The sequence below is a fragment of the Anomaloglossus baeobatrachus genome, chromosome 1, assembly GCF_048569485.1.
Source record: "Anomaloglossus baeobatrachus isolate aAnoBae1 chromosome 1, aAnoBae1.hap1, whole genome shotgun sequence".
Classification (NCBI taxonomy): Eukaryota; Metazoa; Chordata; class Amphibia; order Anura; family Aromobatidae; genus Anomaloglossus; species Anomaloglossus baeobatrachus.
Window position 1 is genome coordinate 508,689,856 of NC_134353.1, and position 17,644 is coordinate 508,707,499.

The 17,644-nt window shown below is 48.4% G+C and overlaps 1 protein-coding gene across 2 annotated transcripts in view; it reads right to left on the reverse strand.

Moving 5' to 3' along the window:
- The window catches only part of SMC2 (structural maintenance of chromosomes 2), a 204,560-nt gene that overhangs the window by 165,071 nt on the left and 21,845 nt on the right, over positions 1–17,644 (reverse strand). Inside the window, exons 4-7 of one of the 2 annotated variants that reach the window (XM_075316064.1) lie at positions 14,755–14,877; positions 14,374–14,412; positions 9,021–9,131; positions 6,719–6,763 (exon numbers count right to left, since the gene is read on the reverse strand). In XM_075316064.1, coding sequence (XP_075172179.1) covers positions 6,719–6,763; positions 9,021–9,131; positions 14,374–14,412; positions 14,755–14,877 — 318 coding nt within the window. The remainder of the gene's footprint in view (positions 1–6,718; positions 6,764–9,020; positions 9,132–14,373; positions 14,413–14,754; positions 14,878–17,644) is intronic. The other variant, XM_075316066.1, reaches the window with a different exon arrangement.

Consider the following 17,644-nt stretch of genomic DNA (forward strand, 5'->3'; position numbering starts at 1 on the left):
ACATTTCCTAAATTGTTTTCTTTTTTTTAATGACACATTCCTTTTAAAGTCTATGGGCGATCCAATAGTTAAAATGCTTCATTTTTTTCATATTTTTGCGACGCAAGTGCTATGTCACTTAAAGGGAAACTGTCACCAGTTTTTCGGCCTATAAGCTGCGGTCAGCACCAGTGGTCTCTTATATACAGCATTCTAACATGCTGTATATAAAAGCCCAGGCCGCTGTGTAGAACATAAAAATCACTTTATAATACTCACCTAAACCGGTGGCTGCGGTGGATGTGGCTCAAATGGGCGTCTTCGTCCTCCGATGCCGTCGCCTTTTTCGGCCATCTTCGTTCTCCTTCTGAAGCCTGTGTGCATGACGCGTTCTACGTCATACACACTCACCGGTCCCACGCATGCGCACTACAATACTTTGACCTGTCCTGCTCAGGGCAGATCAAAGTGCGCCTGCGCAGGACCTCAATGCTGGCGAGTGTGTATGACGTCAGACGCGTCATGCACCGCGGCTTCAGAAGATGGAGGACAAAGATGGCTGAAAGAGGAGGTGTCTGCACCGAAGGACGAAGACACCCATTTGACCCACATCCACCGCAGCGACCGGTTTAGGTAAGTATTATAAAGTGTTTTTTATGTTCTACACAGCGGTCTGGGCTCTTATATACAGCATGTTAGAATGCTGTATATAAGAGCCGAGTGGTGGTGGCCGCAGCTTATAGGGCAGAAAACTGGTGACAGGTTCCCTTTAAAAAAAGAGAATTTTACTTACTTACCGTAAATTCTTTTTCTTATAGTTCCGACATGGGAGACCCAGACCATGGGTGTATAGCTTCTGCCTCCGGAGGACACACAAAGTACTACACTAAAAAGTGTAGCTCCTCCCTCCGAGCATATACACCCCCTGGATAACCAAATCTATCCAGTTTAGTGCAAAAGCTGAAGGAGGACATCCACCCACAAGTAGAGAGAGCAAAACCCGGAACAACCGGAACCTCTGTCTACAACAACAGCCGGTGAAAACACACGGAACAAGAAAACTGCCAACAGGGAGGGTGCTGGGTCTCCCATGTCGGAACTATAAGAAAAAGAATTTACGGTAAGTAAACAAAATTCTCTTTTTCTTCATCGTTCCTTATGGGAGACCCAGACCATGGGACGTCTCAAAGCAGTCCATGGGTGGGAAATAAACAAAACTGAGAAGTAGGCAAAACCTAACTTCACAAATGGGCGACAGCCACCTGAAGGATGCGTCTGCCCAAGCTCGCATCTGCCGAAGCATGAGCATGCACTTGGTAGTGCTTCGAAAAGGTGTGCAGACTAGACCAAGTGGCAGCCTGACAGACCTGCTGAGCCGTAGCCTGGTGCCTGAAAGCCCAAGAGGCACCGACAGCTCTGGTCGAATGCGCCTTGATCCCCGGCGGGGGAGGCACCTGAGTGCACTGGTAGGCATCGGATATGGCCGACCTAATCCAACGAGCTAGGGTCGGTTTAGAAGCCGAGAGACCCTTGCGCCGACCTGTGGTCAGCACAAAAAGAGAGGTGCACCGCCTAAGAACAGCGGTGCGTGACACATAGATCCGGAGCGCCCGCACCAGATCTAAAGTATGCAACGCTTTTTCAAAGCGATGCACAGGAGCCGGACAAAAGGAAGGCAATAAAATGTCCTGGTTAAGGTGGAAAGGAGACACCACCTTAGGGAGAAAGTCCGGAGTCGGACGGAGAACCACCTTGTCTTGGTGAAAAACCAAAAAAGGTGACTCCAAAGAGAGCGCAGCCAAATCAGAAACTCTCCTGAGAGAAGTCATGGCCACCAGAAAAACGACCTTCTGTGAAAGTCGAAACAAAGAAACCTCCTTAAGAGGCTCAAAGGGGGGTTTCTGTAAGGCCGTGAGGACCAGATTAAGGTCCCAGGGATCCAAAGGCCGCCGGTAAGGTGGAATGATGTGAGATGCGCCCTGCATGAAGGTGCGCACCTGGGCCAGTCGGGCGATACGCCGCTGGAACAACACTGACAGCGCCGAGACCTGTCCCTTAAGGGAATTGAGGGATAGTCCTAGCTGCAGACCGGACTGTAGAAAGGACAGGATGGTCGGCAAGGAAAAAGGCCAAGGGGCATGCCCGGAAGAACGACACCAGGACAGGAAAATTCTCCAAGTCCTGTGGTAAATCTTTGCCGAGGAAGACTTCCGAGCCTGAGTCATAGTGGAGATGACTTCGGGAGGAATGCCGGAAGCCGTCAGGATCCAGGACTCAAGAGCCACGCCGTCAATCTGAGAGCCGCAGAATTCTGGCGGAAAAACGGACCTTGTGAGAGAAGGTCTGGGCGGTCCGGGAGATGCCACGGCACCTCTACGGACAGACGGAGCAGGTCTGGGTACCTAGCTCGCCTGGGCCAGTCTGGAGCAATGAGTATGACCCGACGGCCCTCCATTCTGATCTTGCGCAGGACTCTGGGCAAGAGAGCTAGAGGGGGAAACACGTAGGACAGATGAAACTGGGACCAATCCTGAACCAGCGCGTCCGCTGCAAAGGCCTGAGGATCGTGGGAACGAGCCACGTAAACCGGGACCTTGTTGTGACGGGATGCCATTAGATCCACTTCCGGAGTGCCCCACTTGCGGCAGATCGACCGGAACACTGCCGGATGCAGAGCCCACTCGCCGCTGTCCACTGTTTGACAGCTGAGATAATCTGCCTCCCAGTTTTCTACGCCTGGGATGTGGACTGCGGATATGGTGGACTTCGAGTCCTCCGTCCACTGAAGGATGCGTTGAACCTCCAACATTGCCAGGCGGCTGCGAGTCCCGCCCTGGTGATTGATGTAGGCAACTGCTGTCGCGTTGTCTGACTGGACCCGAATGTGCTTGCCCGCCAACAGGTGGTGAAAGGCTACGAGAGCTAGAAGCACAGCTCTGATCTCCAGCACATTGATCGAGAGGGCTGATTCAGACGGAGTCCAAGTGCCCTGAGCTCGGTGGTGGAGAAATACTGCTCCCCAGCCGGATAGACTGGCATCCATGGTGAGAATCACCCAGGACGGGATCAGGAAGGAGCGTCCCTGAGACAGAGAGAGGGGCCGAAGCCACCACTGAAGAGAGCTCTTGGTCTGTGGCGACAGAGCCACCAACTTGCGCAAGGAAGAAGTCCGCTTGTCCCAACAGCGGAGAATGTCCAGCTGCAGAGGACGTAGATGGAACTGGGCAAAGGGAACCGCTTCCATTGACGCCACCATCTGACCCAGCACCTGCATGAGGTGCCGGATGGAATGACGGCGGGGCCTCAACAGAGAGCGCACCGCCAGATGGAGGGACTGCTGTTTGACTAAGGGCAGCTTCACAAGTGCCGGCAGAGTCTCGAATTGCATCCCTAGGTACGTAAGTTTTTGGGTCGGGGTCAGAGTGGACTTGGGCAGATTGACAAGCCACCCGAATTGAACAAGAGTGGCGAGAGTGAGCGAGACACTCCGCTGACAGTCTGCACTGGATGAGGCCTTGACAAGAAGGTCGTCCAGGTAAGGAATCACTGCCAACCCCTGGAGGTGCAGAACCGCAACCACTGCTGCCATGACCTCGGTAAATACTCGAGGGGCCGTGGCTAACCCGAAGGGGAGAGCCACGAATTGGAAATGTTCCTCTCCGATTGCAAAACGTAGCCAACGCTGGTGTGAAACTGCAATTGGCACATGCAGATAGGCATCTCTGATGTCGATGGATGCCAGGAAATCTCCTTGGGTCATTGAGGCAATGACCGATCGCAGAGACTCCATGCGAAAATGCCGCACCTGAACATGCTTGTTGAGAAGCTTGAGATCCAGGATGGGCCGGAAGGAACCGTCCTTTTTGGGGACTAGGAAGAGATTTGAGTAAAAACCTGTGAACCGTTCCCTGGCGGGAACCGGTACAATTACTCCGTTGGCCTGTAAGGATGCCACGGCATGAGAGAAGGCGGCGGCCTTGGAGCAGGGTGAAGTTGACAGAAAAAATCTGTTTGGCGGGCTGGAAGAGAACTCTATCCTGTAGCCGTGGGAGATGATATCCCGCACCCACTGATCGGAGACTTGTTGAAACCACACGTCGCCAAAGTGGGAGAGCCTGCCACCGACCAAGGACGTTGCTGGCTCGGCCAGATAGTCAAGAGGAGGCTGCCTTGGTGGCAGCAGCTCCTGCGGACCTTTGGGGACGCGGCTTCTTGCGCCAGGTGGGCTTCTGGTCCTTGGCTGAGTTAGTGGACGAGGCCGAGGGCTTAGAGGCCGCCCAGTTAGAGGAACGAAAGGAACGAAACCTCGACTGGTTCCTGCCCTGGACAGGTTTCCTGGGTTTAGTCTGTGGCAAGGAAGTACTCTTCCCGCCAGTAGCCTCCTTAATTATTTCATCCAGTTGTTCACCGAACAGCCTGGACCCGGCAAATGGGAGCCCAGCAAGGTACTTCTTTGAAGAAGCATCTGCATTCCACTCTCGCAGCCACAAAATCCTGCGGATAGCGAGGGAATTAGCGGAGGCCACCGCAGTGCGGTGAGAAGCCTCCAGCATGGCAGACATGGCGTAGGCTGAAAAGGCTGAAGCCTGGGAAGTTAGAGCAACCAATTCAGGCATAGAGTCCCTAGTGAGGGAATGCATCTCCTCTAGGGAAGCAGAGATGGCTTTGAGAGCCCACACTGCTGCAAAGGATGGGGAGAACGAGGCCCCTGCCGCCTCATAGACAGACTTGGCCAGGAGGTCAACCTGGCGGTCAGTGGGGTCCTTAAGGGAGGTGCCATCAGCTACAGATACAACTGTCCGGGCTGAGAGTCTAGACACCGGAGGGTCTACTTTTGGTGAGTGAGCCCACTCCTTGACCACCTCTGGTGGAAAAGGAAAACGGTCATCAGAACCACGCTTTGGGAAGCGTTTGTCAGGACAGGCTCTGGGCTTGGAAACAGTGGCTTGAAAACTGGAGTGGTTAAAGAACACACTCCTTGCTCTCTTAGGCAAGGTAAACTGGTGCTTTTCTGCCAGAGAGGGTTGCTCCTCTGATACTGGCGGATTGAGGTCCAGTACAGAATTAATGGACGCAATCAGATCACTAACATCCGCATCACCCTCAGTCAGATCAATGGGGCACATGGAGGTAGCGTCCGAGCCCCCAGCAAAGACATCCTCCTCGTCCTGCGAGTCGGCTCGTGAATCGGAGCCGCGGGACGAGGAAGGAGAGGGGACCCTGCGTCTCCTTTTAGGAGGACGGGGTCTGGGAGCAGATGAAGAATCCTCTGAGGTCTGCAGAGCGAGCCGAAGCAGCAGAGGCGCCCTGAGAAGGGGGCTGATGCATGCTCAGCAGAGTCTGGGACAACTCTCCCATGGAGTCGGCAAAGGACTTGGAGATAGCCTTAGAAAACGATTCTACCCAAACCGGGGGTTCAGCCACCGGGGCCGGAGCAGCCGGAGGGACCACTGGGGGTGAGACTCCAGGCTGAGGCACCACCATGTTAGAGCAGGCATCACAATGTGGATATGTGCTCGGTTCAGGCAGTACGAGCTTACATGCAGTGCATATTGAGTACAGCCTTGCAGCCTTGCTCCTAGTGTGAGACATGCTGCTGAGGTGGGGGCTCTGCAGTAAAGAACACACTCCTTCAGAATGATCCCCAGAGAGTGTATAATAAAGTCCACAACCAGAGGTTGTGGCTTACCAGACCGTTTTGTGTGCCCTCCGGATTCCACAGCTTGGACCCCCAGACAGGTTGCAGAGATGCAGCAGCCAGCGCCGATCAGTGTGAGAACGCTGATAAAATGGCGCCGGAGGGAGGAGGGGGGGCGGGACCTAGTCCAAGAGCGGGAACCGAAGGGCCAATGAGATATCCAGGGGAGGGAAACATCTCCTCAGAGGAGTGTCCTCCCCTGAGCTGAACGGCCGGTGGGCGGCGCCGCACTGTCCCTCTGCATGACTGACAAGCATGGGCAGTGAAAACGAAAGTAGGCCGCAGCCGAAGCCGGGGCCTAAATTTTTCCATGCGGCCGGCGAGCAGGCACCCTCGGCGCGGTTCTCCGGTGAAAACCAGAGAACCGGCCGGAAATCACAGCAAAGTTAAATAACACACTCTCCCCACAATAAATGTACAAGGGACCCCTCAATAACGTCTCAAATACTTAGCTTATGAGACGCAGGGCCAGGTCCCTGAGGGATGAGTGCTCCGTCCGGCAGGGTCCTGAAAGGGCTGCGGATGGAGACCGGTCTCCTGCAAAGCAGTGAGAACTGTGCTGGCTCCCACTTCAAGCCAGAGCCCGAGGGATGGTGAAGGAGCGCGGCATGAAAGGCTCCAGCCTTGAAATCAACCTTAACAGCACCGCCGACACAGTGGGGTGAGAAGGGACATGCCGGGAGTCCAGCTTGGACCCGCTTTTCTTCCAATTCTTTAAAATCAAAAATCATATGAGAATGCATGTGTGGATGTGTGCCTCCTGAACACAAAGCATTGAACTGGCTAGATTTGGTTATCCAGGGGGTGTATATGCTCGGAGGGAGGAGCTACACTTTTTAGTGTAGTACTTTGTGTGTCCTCCGGAGGCAGAAGCTATACACCCATGGTCTGGGTCTCCCATAAAGAACGATGAAGAAAAACAGGTGTCTCTGAATGTCATACTTCATTACAAGTTGTATATTATATAAATAAAAAGCTCAGACATCTCTTAAATACTATTGTATTAGCTATAATCTGTTACAGGGTAGTTATCACAATTACCTCCTTAAGTTTATGGAGAGTTGGGGCAATTTCTTCATCCAGAATCTAGAAGAAAAAAAAAAATTAAATATGTTGCAAAAGGTTATTAATTTTCTGGAATAACTATCAAATCCCTTAAAAATCTGCTGAGACTTAAAGGGAACCTGTCAGGTGCAATATGCACCCAGAACCAAGAGCAGTTCTGGATGCATATTACTAAACTCTGCCTAACCGTCCCTGTAAAATCATACATAAATATAACACTGCACTCTCAATGGGCAAAATTGAATAAAGATATAACTTTTTCTCAATGCAAATAGATTTTTAATACAGAAGACAAGATAGCAACAAATGAAAGACATGCGACAATAACGTTTCGGTCATCCAGGACCTTGATCACATTAATCGCTGGGAAAAATGAAAAACACAGATCAATATACACATCAATTTGTTCAAAACACTACATAGAGGCTGGAAGGGGGGGAACAGAATGAGCGGCCCCTTGAATGAATGTGCGAACCTGTGAGCGAGAGGCAATCCTCTTCTGGAAGAGGATGGAAAGAGCAGACACCTGACCCTTAAGGGAGCTGAGTGCCAACCCCGCATCCAGACCGGACTGCAGGAAAGACTGCAGAACTGGTAAGGAGAAGGTCATGGCTGCGACCTGGTTAGATTCGCACCAGCGGAAATAGGCCTTCCACGTACGGTGGTAGATGCGGGAGGAGGGTTTCCGTGCTCTAATCATTGTTTGGACGACCCTTTCTGAGAATCCTGAGGAACTTAGTACTGCGGCTTAAACAGCCATGCCGTTAAATTGAGCGACTGAATTCTGGTGGAGGAATGGTCCCTGGGTGAGAAGGTCTGGGATGTCCGGTAGTCTCCACGGGACGTCGGCGAGAAGGTGCACGAGTTCTGCATACTATGGACGACGGGGCCAATCCGGGGCCACGAGAATCACCGGGATTCCTTCTGGTTTGATCTTCATGATTAATCTGGGGATGAGCGGAAGCGAGGGGGGGGGGGGTAAGAGGTACGGAAGAGAGAACTGCGACCAGGGGATCGCTAGGGCGTCCGTTGCGACCGCCAGCGGATCTCTTGCCCTGGACACGAACTGGGGCACCTTGTGGTTCCACCTGGAGGCCAAGAGGTCCACGTCGGGGGTCCCCCACCAGAAGCAGATCTGCTGGAAGATGCTGGGATTGAGGGACCACTCTCCCGCGGCGAGGCCTTTTCGGCTGAGGAAGTCGGCGGCCCAATTGTCCACTCCCGGAATGTGAATGGCTGAGATCGCTGGGATGCTCTGTTCGGCCCAGTAGAGGATCTGAGACACCTCCTTCATTGCTGCTCGGCTGCGTGTTCCGCCTTGGTGGTTTATGTAAGCCACAGTTGTCGCATTGTCGGACTGTACCTGAATTGGGTGTCCGAGGAGCAGGGTCTCCCAGTGTAGGAGAGCCAATCGAACCGACCTGAGCTCCAGAATGTTTATGGGAAGGGTCGTTTCCGGCTCGGTCCAGCGACCTTGAACTGTGAGGTCTTGGAATGTGGCTCCCCAGCCTAGTAGACTAGCATCTGTTGTAATGACCTTCCATTGAAGAGGAAGAAACGATCTCCCTTGGAAGATGAGGGGGGAGCGTTTCCACCATTCCAGTGACTCTCTGACTCGTGGAGGGAGCACGACTGGGCGATCCAGGGAGTGAAGAGACTTGTCCCATCTTGATAGAAGGAGACCCTGAAGAGGACGTGTATGGAATTGACTGTAGGGCATCGCTTCCATTGACGCCACCATTTTCCCGAGAATGCTCATGCAATACCGGAGAGAGCAATGGGGAGGGCGTTGGAGGTTCCAAATTCCCTTGAGAATAGCCGAGAGCTTGTCCTCGGGCAGGAGAACCTTCGCGAGCGTTGCTTTTAATAAGCTGGGTGTATCTTACGGAGGAGCCAAAAAATTTTTATTGCCTAGTGTCAGCCTCCTCGTGGCAGCACCATATGCCAAGGGTTTCCTGTGTTCTCCAATGAAACAATAGAGAAAATGTGAAAATGCTGGAGGGTGAGTATAAAGACAAGGATCCTGTGTTTAAAACACCACTCCAGGGCTTAAAAATAAAAAAATAATGCTTGAGTGGTGCATTAAGGCTTATTCATACATCAACATTTTGCGTCCGTGTCTGCTGTATGCCAAAACCAGGAGTGGAACTTCGAGAAAATAACAAAAAAAAAAAAAAAAACTGTAACTGTAACTGAAAGAATGACACCCGTTAGGTATTTTGGGACAGAGATACTGATGTATGGAAAAAAAGCCTTTAGTAGAGATATCATTATTTACCGTCTGGATTTCCTTTAGCTTGGCTTCCTTTTTCTCAATAGTTTTTTGGGCCGCCATTTTTTTGCATTCATACATTCGGGTGCCTGCAGCTTCTTCAATCATAGCAAGAATCTATACAAAATAAATCTGATTAAGAATAAATTGCAATTTGCAAGTCAAGCAAAAAAAAGTACCGTATATGCCGGCGTATAAGACGACTGGGCGTATAAGACGACCCCCAACTTCTGCCCTAAAAATATAGAATTTGGGATATACTCACTGTATAAGACTACCCCGCTCCCAAATGAAAAAAAGTCTGCTTTGATTGCAACATGTTAATTTTAATTCCGCGAGAGCCGTACAATATGTTTTTAAAGGGCCATTGACAGATCAATCGCTCCAATGTTCACTTAGTACAGCAAGGAATGCTCCTCCCTGCTGTATAAAGCCACAACTGGACTGAAACAATGGTACTACACTCTGCTACAAACAGACACACACAACTCTGCTACAAACAGACAAACACACACAACTCTGCTACATACAGACAAACACATACAACTCTGCTACATACAGACAAACACATACAACTCTGCTACATACAGACAAACACATACAACTCTGCTACATACAGACAAACACATACAACTCTGCTACATACAAACACATACAACTCTGCTACATACAGACAAACACATACAACTCTGCTACATACAGACAAACACATACAACTCTGCTACATACAGACAAACATACAACTCTGCTACATACAGACAAACATACAACTCTGCTACATACAGACAAACACATACAACTCTGCTACATACAGACAAACACATACAACTCTGCTACATACAGACAAACATACAACTCTGCTACATACAGACAAACATACAACTCTGCTACATACAGACAAACACATACAACTCTGCTACATACAGACAAACACATACAACTCTGCTACATACAGACAAACACATACAACTCTGCTACATGCAGACAAACACATACAACTCTGCTACATACAGACAAACACATACAACTCTGCTACATACAGACAAACACATACAACTCTGCTACATACAGACAAATACACACAACTCTGCTACATACAGACAAACACATACAACTCTGCTACATACAGACAAACACATACAACTCTGCTACATACAGACAAACACATACAACTCTGCTACATACAGACAAATACACACAACTCTGCTGCTCTGTGGGGCCTGCACCCGCGGCTCGGCGGGTACAGCACCCGCGGCATCGGCGGGGGGGGGATTGGCAGGGCATACATCTGGGGGGTTAGAAGCAGCTCACCGGGGCCCATAATGGGCACAAGTCCCCCTGTGTTAGATATCGCCCCCATAGTACTGCCCATGGCCCCTATATAGATCGCACAAGTCCCCCTGTGTCAGATATCGCCCCCATAGTGCTGCCCATGGCCCCTATATAGATCGCACAAGTCCCCCTGTGTCAGATATCGCCCCCATAGTGCTGCCCATGGCCCCTATATAGATCGCACAAGTCCCCCTGTGTCAGATATGGCCCCTAGGCTGCTGCCCAAAGTAAAATAAAACCCTCTTTCCTTATCTCCTCCAGCGCTGAGCTCCCTCCTGTCTCCCTCCGTGCTTCTGTTCTTCCACTTCCTGGTTGTCAGTGCGGTCATGTGATCGGCACAGCAGGCTGAGATCTCTGCCTGATCACAGTGGAAGCAGGGACACTGGGAGAAACGCTGCAGGGGTAAGGAAAGCTTTTTTATTTTAGAATGAGCAGCAGCCTGGGGGCCAAATCTAACACAGGGGGGGCATGTGCGATCACACTGGGACGCAGGCTCATATAATATGCACCGCTCACCAGCCCCTCACTGCGTGCGATTTCAGCACCATTGGAGATGGACAGCGGCTGTGCATATTATATGAGCGGGTGCAGGAGATCAAAGGCAGCAGACCGAAGCGTTCCCCTGTGCTCCAGAGCTGCTGCCCCCACCTCCCCTGGACGCTGCAGTGTACATACACCCCCCCCCCCGTATATCCGGCGTATAAGACGACCCCCCACTGTAGCCATTATTTTAAGGGGGTAAAAAGTCGTCTTATACGCCAGTATATACGGTATACAGTATTTATCCATCCATCTATAAAAATGCTATAGTCATTGCCAAAAGTGTTGGCACGTGAAATTGTTCCAGAAAATAAAATATTTCTGACAGAAAACTATAGCAGTTACTCATGTTTATTTCTTTTGTGTGTAGTGAAAGAAAAAAGACAAATTGGACATCATTTCATATAAAATCCCAAGAATGAGCCAGACAAAAATGTTGGTAAACAACTTTATTTCAAGCATGTGATGCTTGTTCAAAATCACCTGTGGCAAGGTGTGGGCAATATGAAAATCACACCTGAAACCAGATAAAAAGGAGAGACGTTGACTTAATCTTTTTATTGTGTGTGCCATACTAAGCATGGATAACAGAAAGAGAAGAGCACTGTGAGGACTTTTAAAACCAAAATTGTTGACAAACCATCAACAATCTCAAGGTTACAAGGCCATCTCAAGAGATCTTGATGTTCCTTTGTCCACGGTGCGCAACAATCAAGAAGTTTACAACAAAAATTGATGAACGCTTGTAAAAGAGCGGTCCAAAAGAGGTGTAAGAAGCTTGTTGATTGTTATAGCAAGCAATTGATTGCAGTTATTTATTCCAAAGTGTGTGCAACCAAATATTAAGTTGAGGGTGCTAACAATTTTGCTGAAGTCATTTTATTGAGTCTGTGTGAAATTATGTCCATTTGTGCTGTTCCACTACAAAAGGAAATAAACACAAGTAATTTTCTGAGAGAAATACCTTTTTCTTGACAATTTCAAGGGTCCCAACACTTTTGGCAAGGATTGTAAAAAGTAAAGAAAAATTTTCAGTCTCATCACCAGTTTGAAAACAAGAGATTTTAAAGAGGTAGTCTGCAACTAACCTTTATTTTAATCCTAAATGTCTCAGGCAATATTCTAATTTCTTTTCTAATATACTCTAATGAAAGTCCCTTTCAACCTACTTTTTTTAACGTCATTTTCAGGGGTGGGATACTTTTCATCCTCACCACTTTCTCCCCATACAATGCTCGAAGACCGTGCGCTCTTGCCAGCTCATCACTTCACATCAGAGCCGGCGAGGGAGCACATTGTCACGGTGCATTGAAAGTAATATGGCAGTGACAGGGAAGCTTCTACTAAACATAAGTCGGAATTGACAACTGATGCATTCAGTAGAGACTAGCTCACACCCGAAATAGACGTTCCTGATCACTCTTTGATTCAGGATAGAGGCAGGGGCTGCTCCAGTGGCCGCAGCCTCTGCCATCCCGTTTGAGAAGCTCCAGTGCACGCTCGGAGATATCAAAACCAGAAGTATCTATCCATCCATCTCTCTATATACACTCACTGTATATTATAAAAGTGAGTACACCCCTCACATTTTTGTAAATATTTTATGTCTTCATGGGACAATACTAGATTGTACAATGTAAAGTAGTCAGTGTACAGCTTGTATAACAGTGTGAATTGTGTATTCCCTCTAAATAACTCAACACAGCCATTATTGTCTAAACCGCTGGGAAAAAAAAAAAGTGAGTACACCCATTATTGAAAAGGGCAAATTTGTGCCCAATTAGTCATTACGTGTTAAGAGGCCTCAAGTGTGAACGGGTAGCAGTTGTGTTACATTTGGTGTTAACGCTCACACACTATCTCATATTGGTCACTGGACATTCAACATGGCTCCTCATGGCAAAGAATTCTCTGAGGATCTGAAAAAAAAGAATTGTTGCTGTACATAAATATGGCCTAGGCTATAAGAAGATTGTCAACACCCTGAAACAGAGTTGCAGCACGATGGCCAAGACCATATAGCGGTTTAAAAAGACAGGTTCCACCCAGAACAAGCCTCAAAATGTTCAACCAAAGAAGTTGAGTCCACATTTTGCATCATCTGCAAAGGTTGTCTTTTCAAAACAGATGTGTATGAGTGCTGCCAACATTGCTGCACAAGTTAAAGGTTTGGGGGGGAAAATCAGCCTGTCAATGCTCAGACTATACGCCACACACTGCATCAAAATTGGTATGTATGGCTGTTATCCCAGAAGGAAACCTCTTCTAACAATGATACAAAAGAATACCAGCAAACAGTTTGCTACAGGCAAGCAGAATAAAGACATGGAATAATGGAACCATGTCCTGTGGTCTATTGAGACCAAGCTAAAACATATTTGGTTCAAATGGTGCAAAGGGTGTGTGGCAGAACCTAGGTGAGGTGTACAAATACAAGTGTGTCTTGCCTACAGTGAAGCATGGTGGTAGTGTCGTGGTTGGGGCTGCATGAGTGCTTCTGACTGTGGGGAGCTACAGATCATTAAGGGAACTATGAATGTCAACATGTACTGTGACATACTAAGGCAGAGCATGATCCCATCCCTTCCAGAAACTGAGCAGCAGGGCAGTATTCCAACATGATAATGAACCCAAAACACATCTCCAAGGTGACCACTACCTTGCTAAACAAAAAAAACAAACAAAGTAAAAGGTGCTGGGCTGGCTAAGCATGTCTCCAGACCTAAACTCTATTGAGCATCTGTGGGGCATCCTCAAAGGAGGGGTATACCCACTTTTTTGTGATATAGTGTGATAGTGTGTGTTTGTGTATAATATTATATATATATATATATATATACACACACATACATACATACATACATACATACATACATACATACATACATAGTATATATATATGAGAGAGCATGGTAGTGGCTTATATAAGGTATATTAGAAAAGAAATGACTACATTAAATAGATACAGTATGTAGACTTAAAATAAATGTTAGTATCGATCCACCCTTTTAAGGCCCTGTTGAAGCTTTGCTTGAGAGGAGTCTGTCAGCACAGAATGACAGTTCAATAACGGGCGCTTTGTGTACTCATGGTGTGACCAAACATTTAAGTACACCTTCCCACCTGCTATCTCTGCCCCTTTCCATTCTTTGATTGACAGCTCCGGCATTATAAAAGATAGATGAAGGCTGGATAGCAGAAAGAGATATAGAGGGGAAGGTGCATTTAAAGATTTGGCTACGCCAAAAAGGTGCACTAAGCGCCTGTACTGTATTAGTAACAATCATTCTGTGCCAAGATTCCCTATAAGGTTTCCGCAGTGAAGTTAGCATGCAAGTGGAGTTGTTTTTACAAGGGCTTGAAAAAAGAAACAATTGCCATTTTCAATTCTATCAGTCCTATGAGCATGACTTTTTTGTTGTGGTTCTGATATGGCTATAAGTCACACCACAAGGTCCAAAGTTACCAAAAAGAACGATATCTTTACCTCTGGAGGCTTCATATTCAAAACCTTTGTTATCCTGCCCTAAAAATTAAATAGAAAAAAAAAAAATATATATATATATGAGGTAGATGTGACATGGAAGTAGGAAAGCACTATTAAACACACTTTATAGAATATCATTTATATCATATATTGTAAAACCAAGGCCTGAACATGCACAATACAAACTGATAGCTACAAGGAAAGAAAGCCGATATATACAGGACATTAGAAAACCATTGTCAAGGATGTGGATGTTATAAAGTGGGGAGTAAGAAATAAAGTTTTTTTTAAATTGGGGTTTTTTTTGTACATTGGGAGAACAGTTCTAAAAAATAATAATAATAATAATAATAATAATAAATAAAAAACAACAGTATATACCTGCATAATGAGAAAATGAGGATTATTGACATTCAGGCCAACAGAACAGAAAAGATCTTGCACACGATTGTTGTTTGCGTTGACTCCATTGATTAAATACTTATTTCTGCCACCAATGACAACCTTGAAGGAAAAAAAAAAAATAGAAGATTGAAATTACAGTAGCTTAAAGGGACAGTATCGCGTTTTTTTATTTTTGTATTAAAAATAGTGATTCTGAAATCAAGTATTTCTAATACAAAATGAAAATCGTAGCTTATTTACTTTTTCTGTTATTCTAATTTTACTGTATGCACTGGGGGCCATGTTGGATTTGCTGTGTGTGTAACGACAGTTACACACTCCTTTATGGCAGCCCCTGTGCATAGAGAATAGTGGTCGCTATCCGACCCTATGTTTAACGTTACAGTGGGCGTATGCTGTGACCTGGATGCGCCCCCTGGGCTGTCCAGATCACAGCAGAGGGAGGAGTTCAGCCGCCATCATCGTGGAGCTCACAGCGTATGCTGTTTGCTCCACTTCACCCGTCAACAGCCGGGATGTGTGAGTACGGGCCGCCTCCCCTCCCCTGCCCCCGTTACCGATGACACCGCCTCCCTCCGCTCTCCCTAGCCCCCGCTACTGCTACCGCTAGTGCCGCCCCTCGCCGTTCCTGTCTCCGCTGACACTCAATCCCTTCGCTCTCCTCAGCCCCCGCTAGTGCCGCCCCCCTCCCCCCGCCGTTACCGTCTCCGATGACACTTCCTCCCTCCGCTCTCCCCAGCTACCGCTCTGCTCGCCGCTGCTGTGTATGTGTGTGCCCTTGCCCCACTGCATGCGAGTACCGCCGCTGATGCTGTCTGCACGGCTGTGTATTATCCTCTCCTGTTTCATACTATCTGCTGAGCCGTGTATCTAATCCTCTCTTGGGTGATACACAGCTCAGCAGACCGCATCACCCAGGACAGGATTAGATACACGGCCGTGCACACAGCATCACCCAGGACAGGATTAGATACACAGCTCAGCAGACAGTATCTAATCCTGTCCTGGGTGATGTGGTCTGCACGGCCGTGTATCTAATCCTGTCCTGGGTGATGCTGTGTGCACGGCCGTGTATCTAATCCTCTCCTGGGTGATGCTGTGTGCACGGCCGTGTATCTAATCCTCTCCTGGGTGATGCTGTGTGCACGGCCGTGTATCTAATCCTGTCCTGGTTGATGCGGTCTGCACGGCCGTGTATCTAATCCTGTCCTGGGTGATGCGGTCTGCACGGCCGTGTATCTAATCCTGTCCTGGTTGATGCGGTCTGCACGGCCGTGTATCTCATCCTGTCCTGGTTGATGCGGTCTGCACGGCCGTGTATCTAATCCTGTCCTGGGTGATGCTGTGTGCACGGCCGTGTATCTAATCCTGTCCTGGGTGATGCGGTCTGCACGGCCGTGTATCTAATCCTGTCCTGGGTGATGCTGTGTGCACGGCCGTGTATCTAATCCTGTCCTGGGTGATGCGGTCTGCACGGCCGTGTATCTAATCCTGTCCTGGGTGATGCTGTGTGCACGGCCGTGTATCTAATCCTGTCCTGGGTGATGCGGTCTGCACGGCCGTGTATCTAATCCTGTCCTGGGTGATGCGGTCTGCACGGCCGTGTATCTAATCCTGTCCTGGGTGATGCTGTGTGCACGGCCGTGTATCTAATCCTGTCCTGGGTGATGCTGTGTGCACGGCCGTGTATCTAATCCTGTCCTGGGTGATGCTGTGTGCACGGCCGTGTATCTAATCCTGTCCTGGGTGATGCTGTGTGCACGGCCGTGTATCTAATCCTGTCCTGGGTGATGCTGTGTGCACGGCCGTGTATCTAATCCTGTCCTGGGTGATGCGGTCTGCACGGCCGTGTATCTAATCCTATCCTGTGTGATACTCCTGCTGTCCTTGGTGACACTTTAGACATTTCTGGTCACCAACAAAATGGCTCTGCACTATGTCCCTACGGGCTAAGCCACACGGCGAGAAAATCGGTGCGAGTGGAGTGCGATAAAACATCGCATTCCCCTCGGACCAATTCTAGCCTGTGTGTGAGCACACATGAGCGATTATTTTCTCAGCCCTAATCGGACTGAGAAAACAATCGCAGCATGCTGCGATTGTAATCCGAGACTCTTTCTCTCGCAGCCATTCAAGTGAATGGGGCGAGAGAAAAATCGCACTGCACTCGCGGTACACCGGTGTACTGCTAGTGCAGTGCGAGAATGGCTATAGCCGACTATGCAGGAGAGAGGGAGAGAAATCCCTCCCACCCCTCCTGAGTGCCGGCCCGCCCCCCGCAGCTGAGGTCTGCTCGCACGAACGGACCTCAGTTGCAAAGACACAGGCATGACACTCGGCTCTGCTGTACTGCCAGCACGAGCCGAGTCTCATGCAAGTGGATCGCAGTAGTGCCCGTGTGGCCCCAGCCTACATGTCATTCTCTGTTATCCTTTGTAAACACTCAGATTGGGAGGTGGAGGCGTGCCATCACACACTGGAGAGCAGACTCCGCCCACTTTACTGCAAGCTGTAACGTGAGCTTTTTCCTACAGTGGGATTTCTGTAGGATTTCAGAAGCTGCTCCCCCTAGTGTTTAACAGTGGAAACAGTGGAAAATATTAAACTTAATTTTTTTTTACATTTTGCTCAATTAAAAAAAGAAAATAATATTTAAACAAAACATTAAAATAATATTACTTTACATTTTTTCAGGTATTTAAATTTTTTTTTTTTCTGACGATACAGTCCCTTTAAGCAGTATATAGATCAGGCCATTTACAGTACCTTCTTTCCTAACCATCGTGCATATCATCGTGCATGTGATTCTAACAGATCTATAATCATTTTTCGTTGTTTAAATACTCAAGTTGTTTTTAACTACTTA